Source organism: Myxocyprinus asiaticus, chromosome 43, assembly GCF_019703515.2.
Source record: "Myxocyprinus asiaticus isolate MX2 ecotype Aquarium Trade chromosome 43, UBuf_Myxa_2, whole genome shotgun sequence".
In the NCBI taxonomy this organism is placed as follows: domain Eukaryota; kingdom Metazoa; phylum Chordata; class Actinopteri; order Cypriniformes; family Catostomidae; genus Myxocyprinus; species Myxocyprinus asiaticus.
The window spans coordinates 15,202,664-15,214,800 of record NC_059386.1 but is presented as its reverse complement, the minus strand read 5'-3'; the positions used below and the strand labels follow the sequence as shown (position 1 = coordinate 15,214,800).

The following is a 12,137-nucleotide window of genomic DNA, read 5'->3' as shown; positions in this document are numbered from 1 at the left end:
AAGCTCTCAAAGCTAGAAAGACAGCCAGTAGTTCTAGGCGTTTGATGTGTCATGCCCATTTCGCACCTGTCCAGGTGCCGAAAGTCGGGTGTCCATCGCACACCGTGCCACAACCTGCAACTGTGGTCACCACTTTTCTTCTGAAAATTTGACCCAGCATAACACCCTGTTGGTAGAAGGCCAGTGCTGTCCATGGTGCTAGAGCAGCCAGACAGCGGCGAGTCACTGCGATGCACATGCGCCTGAGGCTCCAGGTGCGATGTGGAACATGTCGCTTGAGCCAGTACTGGAGAGGTTTCATGTGTAACAGACCTAACCGTGTGATGGCAGATGCTGCCACCATAAAACCCAGCATTCTTTGAAATGACTTCAGTGACAATGTTTTCCCCATTTTGAACTGAGACATACACCGAAGAATGGTCTGTATGTGCTCGTTCGTGAGGTGCGTGCACATGCTCACGGAGTTGAGACGAACTCCTAAAAAGGAGATTTGCTGGCTGGGGAAAAGTTTGCTTTTCACCCAGTTGACATTCAGACCCAGATTTTTCAGATGGCAAAGCAGCAAGTCTCTGTGTTCGTTCAGTAGTGCCTCTGATTGGGCTAGCAATAACCAATCGTTGAGTTAATTCCAAACACGCACACTGTTCATTTTCAATGGGGCGAGCACCACCTCGATACATTTCGTGAATGTGCAGGGAGCCAGAGACAGACCGAAAGAAGGACTTCAAGCAGTTCCCTTGAACACAAATCTAAAAAATCTGTGAAGCGGTGCAATTGGTACATGAAAGTACACGTCCTTCAGATCTCTTGACGCAAACCAGTCCTGAGGACGGATGTTTCTGAGTTAACATTTTGAATGGTCGCTTCATGAGCACACGATTCAAGCATCTCAGATCTAGAATGGGCTGAAGCCCGCCATCTTTCTTTAGAATAAGAAAATAATGTCTGTAAACCCCGCTGTGTGTGTCGCAGTCTGGGACAGTCTCTATTGCGTTTTTTTGCAAGAAGACTGTGAATCTCCGCATGCAACACTGGCGCATCCTTTGGTCAGATCACAGATCGTTAAATGCCAGTGAAACAAGGTGGCTGGTGCACAAACTGAATCATATAACCATGCTTGATTATTTTTAACACCCAGTCTGACACGCCCATGAGGGCTTGCCATGCATTCGTGCAGCGGGACAGCGGGCTTATTGATTCGCTCGCTATAGGAGATAGAGTGCCACTCACCATAGGGAAGCGGTTAAGCATAATGTGTGGGGTGTATGATATGTGAAGAGGAAATGGCCCTTTTACTGAGAATGTGTGAGTGTCCCAATGGGCGTTTTTTTTTTTTTTTTTTTTTGTGAGAACAATCTTTGTTTGAGTAATACACACAGAAGCAACATTTTGAACAATGTCCTGTTCCCGATGAACAGTATTGTGGAAGAGGGGAGAAACATTGTGTTCCTCGAATCAAGCCTTATGGCTCAGTGCCATAAGTAACGGTGAGCTCTGGGTTCCTCTTCACGGGGCTGGGCATTTCGCACTGAGATGGTGGGCGCTTATGCTTGGGCCACTGTTTGCGTTGCTTCACAGACAGCTCAGTGGTAGCTGGGGCAGCAAGAGATGGATTCTTTGCCGAGCACTGAACGGAATTATATCGGGAGTGTGCCAGGAAAGGGGAAGTGCTACTTCTCTTGGCAGAAAGTGTTTCGTTGCTTGAGACTGCTTTTGCACCGCGAAGAAGCACTCTGAAAAGCCTTCCATGGCATTGTCAAAGAGACCATTGGGTGACACCGGGGTGTCGAGGAGGGTGACTTTCTCTGTGTCATGCACCTCCGTGAGAGTTTGCCAAATATGCCAGTCCAGAACCACCAGTTTGCTCATTGCTTTGCCGATGGCCTGAGCGGTAGCTTTCGTGGCTCGCAGAGCCAAATCTGTAGCAGTGCAGAGCTCTTTGAACAGCTCTGGATTGGGGCCTTGCTCATTCATTTGTTTATGGAGCTTAGCTTGAAAAACCTGGAGCACCGGCATGCTGTGGAGTGCTGAACCATCTTGGCCCGCTGCTGTACAAGCTCTTCCAGCCAGTGCGGACATCAGTTGACATGGCTTGGAGGGGTTTGCGGGGAAGGATTTCCATCCCATGGCAGTATTATGGCAGAAGTGAGCTGCGACCGCCTGTTCCACCGGGGGAAGCTTTGAGTAGCCTTTTTCCTTGGTGTGGTCCACTTTAGTGAGGACAGCAGCACCTCCGACCTGAATGCGCGAAGAGTAAGGTGCATGCCAGGTCTTTGTTAGCTCCGTGTGGACCTCAGGGAAGAATGGTGTGCTGTTCTGGACACAGAAGAGGTGGATGGGAGGGCACGCGAGGCTGGATCTTCCCTCAGAACGAGGTCGATCCTAGAGTGCAACATCCAGAGATTCATGCCCTCGCAGTGAGGGCAGTCTGTCTCCATGAGAGCTGCTTGTGTGAGGGCGCGGCCCAGGCAGTGAACACAGCTCTCGTGCTCATTAGGCGACAGGATGTGCCATTTGCATGGGCAACACTTGTGGAACGACATCTTTAAAAAGACGTCTATCATACAAGCGGCTCTTCAGTTAATAATGTATATATATATAGATATATATAAGGATACAGTAACTCCAGTCGGAGCACTGTGGGAAGCAGGTAGGAGTTTCGCTGAAGCAGCGTGTTGATCAACGACGAGTGTCTGAAGCGAAGAATCCGTTCACCGAGAGCATCTTTGACGGTGAGGTGGAGAACTCTTCACCAGAACACACAGGGGAGCAGAAAGCCTCTAGCAGTAGCAGGCACTGAGCACAGGCTACAAGTCGTCCTGTTCACGTCTTGCTGAGAAGTTCATCTGCTGTAAGTGTATATCGAACAGCGAAGCAGAAAGGGTTCCAAGATGAAGACGAAGTCGCAGTCTTGAAGGAAGAAAATTCTGAAGAAATGGTGACTGAGCGCCTGCTTATATAGAGCGCCCACTCAGACACCATTGCCTATCAGAAGATTGGCATAATTGTATAAGGGTTTCAACAAGGTCGTGTGAAGGACACTCCCCATAGTGCTTACAACAATGCCGGGTGAACTGAATTGAAAGGGAACTGAAGTATACTTTTGGCTTTAAGAGGAATGGATATTTTTGAAAGTTGTTTCAGTGTTTCTTGGTCTCATATACCGATGCCGGCTGTATTCCTTTCTGCAGGAACTCATGTAAAGTAAAGAAGTATGACAATCAGTCCTTAGTCCTGGATGTCTGCAGTCAGGTAAGATTTCAACAATATAAGAGTATGTGTCTAATTGTGATTTGCTTGCATGCTTGCATCCATGTGTATTTTTGCATTTTTGTGGCTATATATGTGACAGTATAAATGTGAAAACAGAAAGGTATCCATATACAGTATACAGAACCTCTAGGTTTGCTGCATTATCTAGGACTTTTGTGATTACTGCAGTGACTCAGCACATCCCCTCCTCCCTGTTCCCTGGTACTCTCTCTCTCCTATAATCCCTTTCTTAGCAAACCCTCCTCCTCACATATTTCTTACTCATAGTCACTGATAAAGTCTTCAGAACACCAGTGCTCTCTGAACCAGGACTCAAAACATTTCTCATGAGCATTATTGCGTGTGCACCATGTGAACTAAAACAGGACACAGGTCCCAAAGCGATCACTGTGCTCTCATGTGTTTCTGTCCCTGAGAGTTTAAGACTAAAGGAGGACAGAGTCTGAAATGCTGTAATTAATTTTTTTAGACTATGGCATAATACAATTTGCCTGATAAGCTTTGCAAGCATGCAGAAGTAAACAGTACTGCAAGTCTATATGGCATCATTTCATATTGATTTTATTAGGCAGTACTACATGAACTTTTGCTATTCTGATTTGCAGGAGAAAGACGTGCAGGAGGATCCTGCATCTGAGCTGCCTCACCGCGTGCAGCATGCCACCGATGAGGAGAAACTTGTCATGGGGCAGAAAGATGGGGTGGATGAATTTTCAGACTGCACCAAAACCTGTACTAAGACTGCAGACGGTGAGGGAGCTCTTCCACCTTCAAGAATCTGATCTTACCCAATAAAATAACAATCCTATGAGGTTATTAGCCATGAGAAGTCATTGAACCAAAACAACATCAAAATAACGGTCAACAAATTGGCCCCTTTCCCTGATAGCACACATTCATCACCTAGACCTCTATTTTATGTGTGTGTTTACATCTGGAAGACATATTTTTTTACATTGTTTGTTCATCTGCAACACGTCTATAAGACGTATGTCAATAAGTATGTCTCATATGTCAATAAGGCATACAGCAGATGTCTTTGATACGTTTATGATTAGAATGTTTGTAAATCTGATCTTTTTAATATGTTTAGCGGATGTTAATTAGATTGAGATGCTTTCCAGATGAAAAGATCTAAAACAGATGTCTCAGAGATGTACGTGTTCTGTATGTGTAGATTTCCTTCAGCCTTCCAGCTTCCCACATCTTAGTACCGGCTTTGATTCATACACAAATTAGTGAATGGAAACTAGAGGTTATCAGTAGTGTGCTTGTTACTATTCACATGCTTTGCTCTATTGTAGTGCTGAAGTGTTTATTTTCAGATAATAAATCAATAATCATTAGAGACTGGGGCAATCTGTCACTAATGAGGTTTAACAAGCACTGCTCTGTTAAGTCAGACAGTTCAGGGGCATTGTGCATACACAGAACTCTTTTGAATGAGAAAGCTTACTCTGCCTCTCTCTCCCAGGAAAAGAACAGCCCTCTGTTCCATTGACACAGAGCACCAGGGGCAAATTTCATTTTAATTTTCCCAGTAAACAGAAACAGTCCCAAATTGTTTCAATTAAAATTTAAATGGAATCTTCTGAGCCACCAGCAGGGGCGGATTATGACTAGCAAGGGCCCCGGTGCCATTTTTCTGGCTCGCGCTGTTATATCTTTTCAGCTCATCTGAATGATGGGGTGCGTTGCATTCAGAGGTGATCATCCCTACACTTTATATCCTTCAAAGACTTTACCCTCCATTGTGAGAGCTTTGAAAGGCTGAAAACTGTGGGGCTCAAAAATAGTAATTTGGTCATTTTTTGGGAAATTCTGTTTGGTCCGACCCTACAGCTTGGCTACCATTATTATTCTTCCATTGAAAAGCCCTGCAAAGGCATCATTTAAGCCTTTTCAAAGTGTTCAAAAATCCCCTAGACTACATTACATTGACAGAATATTTAAATGAGCTATGAGTCTGTTTTTGAATGTTCGTAACTTCAAACTTCAGCTCTCAAAACTTACACACAAGCCCTTTAATCTGCTTTAAGATGCTCTCTTTTTTTTTTTTTTTTTTTTTTTTTTGTAGAGGGCAAACATCCAGTTATAGCAATGAATAGTATAATAAATGTTTTTGTTCGACAGTCCTTTTATACAAAGAATAAAGCTTAACATATAAAGCTTAACATATTAAATAATATATTTTTTTAAACTTTTTTGAAAAATAATGAAATTTTTAGCACGTTGCTTGGATTCAATAACTACTAATGAAATATCAGTAACTTGAAATATCAGTAACAATATAAACATTATTGTTAATTTTACTTTATCAAAATCAGCAAAGATTTCACATAAAAAAGATGTGCATAAAAACATAATGGTAACTATTTTGGAAATTATTTTACAAGGTCTTCTACTTCCAGAAGAGCATGGAAACTTTCACCTGACATCTCATACACATCGTAATGATGTAGAGGAAGTCATGTATTAAATATGATACATGTGGCATTATAAGGTTAAAGAGTTGCTCAAAAAATGTAATTAGAAACAGGAAGGCAAAAGGGTCCTATAAGAGGGCTGGGGGCCCTCATAGTCACAGGGACCTGTTGAGGGGGCCTTGTATAAGCTCTGGGGCCCACATATTTAAGCATTTATGAACATTTGTTTTCAAAGTTGATGGAACGTGAGACCTTACAGCCCATACTTATTTATTCCATTAAAAAACAAAGCGCTTCTGTTATTAATGGTGGAACACTTCATTTTTGCAAGCATTTGTGGTCATGTCACGAATGTGTAAAAAACAAAAGTTCCACCATTACCTTTAGATAAGTTAACGCAAACTGCTTTGAGCGGGAAAAAAATATCTACCAATGACAATATAGCCTAACTTTGCACGGTCCAATCAAATCGTGATGGGGGAAAAAAACATGTTCCTCTCTAAATTATTTCCTGCTGAATGTTGTTTCACTAGTAAATATTTTTGACGTTGAATGCGATGCGAATGCCGTTTCATGTCTTTGAAAATAGTACCTGTACAAAGAAGTTTTACTTCAGTTATTCTTGTCCTTCTCTTATTCTCACTTGCAGTCAAAATTAGTTTTACAGTAGATTCAATAGAAAGAACTGCATTACTATCAGTACAGCACAGCTTGCAGCATCTCATCATTCCTCTAGTAGTAGCCTGTGCTGCCCTCTACTGATTACACAATGACTAACTGGTTAATTCTTCATCTTTGTCCACTGGCAAAGCAACATTCAAATGTACTATTTTTTAAATGCTTCAGAGTTAACCTGTTTAAACACGAGTTGGGGTTGCAAAGGTAAATTAAAAACAATAACAATCTGTCTTTCTTTCTAATCAGATCTGCCAGTGGGCATAAAACGCCAGTTTGATGAGAGGGACCTCACCTCTCCGGTAAGTTCTGATCAATTAGTATCTATAAAATATGGGATTAGATATTCTAGCCATTCCCATATATACATGACTACCTACAACACATGAACTCATAGCAGAGGTGCCATGTCTTTGAAAGAGATTCATAATTACTGTACTGTATATCCCGTTAAGAGGATTAGTGTCCACCGGCCATAATCTGCCCAAGGACAAGGAGTTTCACATGAGCTAATAACTGGGTCAGAGGAAAGATTGTAGTCATTGTATCCTCCCATTTATTCACGATATGTATATCATATGTGGTTTCACAATGTTTTGAATATGTTGTCAATATGTTGAATTATAATGAAATTAATGATTATTGTTATCACAATTATAAAACAATAAGCATTACATTGTAATATAATAGAATGTATACTTTGTATGTGCTCTGATGCATGGTTACAAACATGTGATAAGGTTATAGAAATAATCAACTTACAATAATATACAGTATAACCAAAAAATAAAATAGCCCCTTTTTAAAGCTCATCTATGAATGTGTGCTCTGCAGAGTACAGAGGAGCTGTGTGAGAGTCCTGCTTTGAGTTCTTCAGACAGTGAGACTGTAGAGAAGTTGAGTCCAGGGCTGGATTCAATATCTCTCAGTGAGATAGACAAGGCAGCAGTGCTCACACTGATCAGAGAAGAGGTAAAACACAAACACCTGCCTTGTGTCTTATTATACCAGTCCAGTTACACTGTTCTGAGATCTGTCCAAATCCCACCACAATATAGGACTACACGCTGACATCTCAGTCAACACATGTATTGTTTAAATTAATTTTTATGTTTCTGTTTTTTAATGGCAATATTATAATTATAATACTAATATATATATTTTATATTATATTAAAATGTTTACAGTTAAATGTAAATTAATCATGGGGACTGTGTGTTGACTTGTAATGGACTATAAGTAATTATTGTTTTTATACATTTCAGATAATCTCCAAAGAGATCGAAGCCAATGAGTGGAAGAGACAATATGAGGAGAGTAGACTAGAGGTCATTGAAATGAGGTAGGCCTATATCCATATGTAGAATCTTTCCCAGAATATACCAAGTTTAGTTTAATTCCCATGTTTTCTCATAAAGCATTCGTCACAAGAAAACAAAGTTCTTACTTTGTTAACTGGTTTTATCATAGGAAAATAGTGGATGAGTATGAGAAGACAGTGGCCCAAATGATTGGTGAGTGATCATGCTTGCCTGAATTGTTTAATAATACTATTAAGTCCACCCCTGGAGTCACGAGTTCGAATCCAAGGTGTGCTGAGTGACTCCAGCCAGGTTTCCTAAGCAACCAAATTGGCCCGGTTGCTAGGGAGGGTAGAGTCACATGGGGTAACCTCCTCGTGGTCGCTATAATGTGGTTCTCGCTCTCGGTACGAGGCTTCAGATTAGCTTGAAGCCTCCACACGCGTTATGTCTCCGCGGTTACGTGCTCAACAAGCCACGTGATAAGATGCGTGGATTGAAGGTCTCAGACACCGAGGCAACTGAGATTCGCCCTCCGCCACCCAGATTGAGGCGAATTACTACGCCACCACGAGGACGTAGAGCGAATTGGGAATTGGGCATTCCAAATTGGGGAGAAAAGTGGAGAAAAAAAATACTATTAAGTAAAAAAAATTAAAAATAAAATAATAATAATACTATTAAGTCAATTACATGTACATTTTTAGGTTAAATGTTATCACATTTCTATGTAGATTTGAAAAGCAAATCTTTCTTTATTTGCAAATTTTTCCCCAAGCAGAGGATGAGCAATGTAAGAACATAGGATCTGAGAAAAGTGTCCACCAGTTAACTTTGGAGAGAGATCAGGCCCTAGCCGACCTCAACTCTGTGGAACGCTCACTGTCCGACCTGTTTAGACGCTACGAAAACATGAAGACTGTCCTTGAGGGTTTTAAGAAGGTAACTGATCATCACTATAGTCCAATCTGAATTAACCCAAAAATATTTGCCATAATGTAAATGATTGAGATTTGTTTACAGATGTTCTGTAGAATTTAAACATCTTGATATGACAGTTCTGCTGTTCTCTCTCATCTTTATCAGAATGAGGAAGTGCTAAAGAAGTGTGCTCAGGACTACCTTGCACGCGTAAGGCAGGAGGAACAACGTTATCAGACTCTCAAAATCCATGCAGAGGAGAAACTTGAAAGGTAAGATTGTTCAGCCTGTATGATATTAAGTGTCTGCATCTGTCAACTCCAAAAAGGACAAAAAGGCACTGTCCATTTGACTTGTGCACTATATTCCATGTCTTTGGGAAGATTATCAGCAATTAACTACATACAGTTTGGTCAGTTTCTCACACAAACCTATCATATACTCTCAGAAGGCTTGGAATATAGCACACAAGTCAGTTAAAGCTGCACTACGTAAGATTTATTTGGTTACAATTAACAAAATCCATTATTGAGTGAGTACATAACAAGTTTATGTTCAAAGCCCTGTCCATTTCTTACCCAGATTTTGCTATATTGCCAAAAGTTCCTTAGTGTTCTTTCATCCACACAGTCTCTGATCTCTGTTTCCGTTGCAGAGCGAATGAAGAAATAGCTCAGGTGCGAGCTAAGGCCAATGCAGAGAGTGTGGCGCTGAATGCCAGCCTGAGAAAAGAGCAAATGAAGGTGGAGTCAATGGAGCGAGCGCTTGAACAAAAGGTAAAATCTCACATATTCAGCTTCACCAACTGGACCATACTCATCTAATACAATATAACATCCTGTAACAGCAAATAAATTAACCAGCTCACTTTAAAAAAAAATAATAATAATAATTTGTTAAAACTCTTCTTTCAACATAAGTGTCTTTGCTGCCTTGAAATTTTGACTTGACATGGAAAGTTGTGTAGATAAAGCATACAGTTGACTTAAATGTACAAAACATATTATATGAGCATAAAGTGTATATATATATATATATATATATATATTTCAACAAGATTGAAATGTAAGGAAGCCCGTTTTGTCCTTGGTTTATCACTTTTTTCTGTCTTGTTTTCTCATGATTACGACTAGTGGTCGGCCGATATTCTGAATTGTTTAATTATCACATCGGCCGATTTGTTTCTTTAGTGCACTGAGAATGGCCTGCTTGCAGGTGAAGCAACTGAGACATGTAAATGACCAGTCACGGTTCGTTTTGTTGTTACGTGCATCGTGTTACTACAATAATAGACCAGTTTGCAACACAGTCTCATTTAAACCGTCCGCATATTAGAGCCACAGCAGATGCGTTTGAGCTCATAATGTTAAAGTGCTCGCTTGTTTCATTCTCCCTCTCTCCTCAACAGTTCCCTGTAACTTTTGTAATGATAAAAGGCAAATATCAATAAACCATGGACAAAATGGGCTTCCTTAGAAATAAATCTTAACTAGATTTATCTCAAATAGTTCAAAAAAGTTATTTCAACAAGATCGAAAAAGTTATTTCAGCATGATCAATCCAGAGAAGTTTTTGTAATGCAAAAAAAAGTTATGATAACAAAAATACAAAATAATTCTTACTGTCATCCACTTCATATTTGCAGAATCAGGAATTTGAAGAGCTTTCCAAGATTTGTGATGAGCTCATAGCCAAGTTGGGCACAGCGGACTAAGAGGAAGAAGAACATACTCGTATTGTTGCTTAAAATCCCTGTCTCACCCAGACCCACTCCGGCCACACCTTTAGGTCTCCCGTTGCTTTTTCCTTATTGGAAATCTTAATGGAGTCACTTTTCCATGGATCTAGCTATATCAAAGAAATGTCAGAAACAGTCAGCAATTTTTTTTGTTTGTTTTTTTTGTTTTTTTTTTTAGCATATTTAAAAGTGCTGATGTTGGACTAACATCCATATTGCCATAATCCACATTTGCGGGTATAAAATGTGTTTTAATGGTGAGAGTCTTGAAAAGCGTGGAGAGAAACCATACGCATATCTCATTCTGATTACTGCTTCAGAATTTCTGTGGAGTTTGTGTACATTGTAGATTCAGCTGTTATGGCAGCTGCATGTATAAGATTTTGGGAGAATTCCTCTGGGTGTGTGTGTAAGGTCAGCTGTCCATGTAAAAGAAGAGGTCTTTAATATGTGGGAAAGAAGGTGATTGGCCTTGTCTGTAGTTTACATGATCGCACTGCTGCTATTTGTACCAGAGGGAGCAAATCATATTATTTACACCTTTCACAGTAGACTTTTTTTGTTACAATACTTGCCATGATCGTGCATTGTACTGTAATTTTGATGCTTAATTCAAACTTTGAGCTCATGATACAAATTTAAAGAAAACCTTTTAGCATATTCAAAATGTATGTTTTAAGAGTTTGCAAACAGGTTGCAGTTCCATATATTGCTTTTTTCTTCCTCATTAATTGTTTTGCTGCCAAATTATCAGAGCAAATGTGAGGTGTTACCAGATGGGATATTAAAGAAATTGGATTGGTTAACTTCCATTCATGAGGTCACAATCTTCCAATCAAATGCTCACTTTGCAAAATTTCACAGCACAATTTTTCAAACTAACTGAAAGCACTTAAACATTCTTTGATTATTGAATTAATTGCATTGTATTAAAATCCGCATGAACTACAGAGTTTGTCACAGGTTAAAATCATTTTGCTCTTTATGCTATCATACAATCAATTGCATAGAGCCTGTCAAAGTGCTTTGGTTACTACAAAGTTGCCTGTGGACAAATCATCTTTAAGCCATTCAGTGAAGTCATTGCAAGAATTGACAATCATTTGCCAGACTTGCTATGTGCCTGATGCTAAAGTGATGCTATTGGCTGTTGTTTTTATCCCACAACTCCTCTGTGCTATCTTATGCAATATTTCTGCTCAGAATAAACAACTGCCAATAGAAACAGCTAGCCATGTGCCAAACATAAAAGGGTATGTAGAGAAATACAAAAATAGCCTGTAAATTGTCATTTCATTTTGTTGTTTAAGAAGCTTTTTGATGTTCTTTACAGTACTCACTGAAATCTGAACTGTGTGTATTTTTATGAGAATATAATTGTTATTTTATTGTGTTATAATGTTTGTAAAGTGGAAGAGAGCGAGAGAGAGTTGCACAGAAATCCCATTGACTAATATATATTTTGTGCATAAATGCATTCCCTGAATAAAAGTAATAATTAGCCTGGTTTTGTTGCATCATTCTTACTAAATATTGCAATATTTGAAACTATGGTAGAAACAATTACTAATCAAGACCTTTTATTTAAAGAAAAGATGCAGTCATTTTACAATATCACAGTCTTGGCGACCACTTCTGCACTGAAATTAGTCTCATATTGTCAGGGAGTTGCATACTGTAGCTAATCTCTTTTAAAGAAGGATATCTGGTGACAAGGTAGATTGAGTATTAAAATGTGGGTCTCAGTAAGGGATTGTCTTTATGTTGGGCTGAGGTTAAAATATACTGCACTGAATTCAAACA

At 39.8% G+C, this 12,137-nt stretch overlaps 1 protein-coding gene across 3 annotated transcripts in view; it reads left to right on the top strand.

Annotated features, from left to right (window-relative positions):
- The window catches only part of LOC127433638 (transforming acidic coiled-coil-containing protein 1-like), a 48,458-nt gene extending 36,618 nt beyond the window's left edge, over positions 1-11,840 (top strand). For 2 of the 3 annotated variants that reach the window (XM_051685701.1, XM_051685699.1), the window contains exons 4-13: positions 3,192-3,252; positions 3,879-4,023; positions 6,624-6,676; positions 7,209-7,346; positions 7,640-7,716; positions 7,845-7,888; positions 8,454-8,617; positions 8,762-8,868; positions 9,252-9,372; positions 10,242-11,840. In XM_051685701.1, the coding sequence (XP_051541661.1) occupies positions 3,192-3,252; positions 3,879-4,023; positions 6,624-6,676; positions 7,209-7,346; positions 7,640-7,716; positions 7,845-7,888; positions 8,454-8,617; positions 8,762-8,868; positions 9,252-9,372; positions 10,242-10,310 (979 nt within the window). In that variant the 3' untranslated portion in view covers positions 10,311-11,840. The remainder of the gene's footprint in view (positions 1-3,191; positions 3,253-3,878; positions 4,024-6,623; positions 6,677-7,208; positions 7,347-7,639; positions 7,717-7,844; positions 7,889-8,453; positions 8,618-8,761; positions 8,869-9,251; positions 9,373-10,241) is intronic. The other variant, XM_051685700.1, reaches the window with a different exon arrangement.
- Positions 11,841-12,137: the final 297 nt, after the last annotated feature.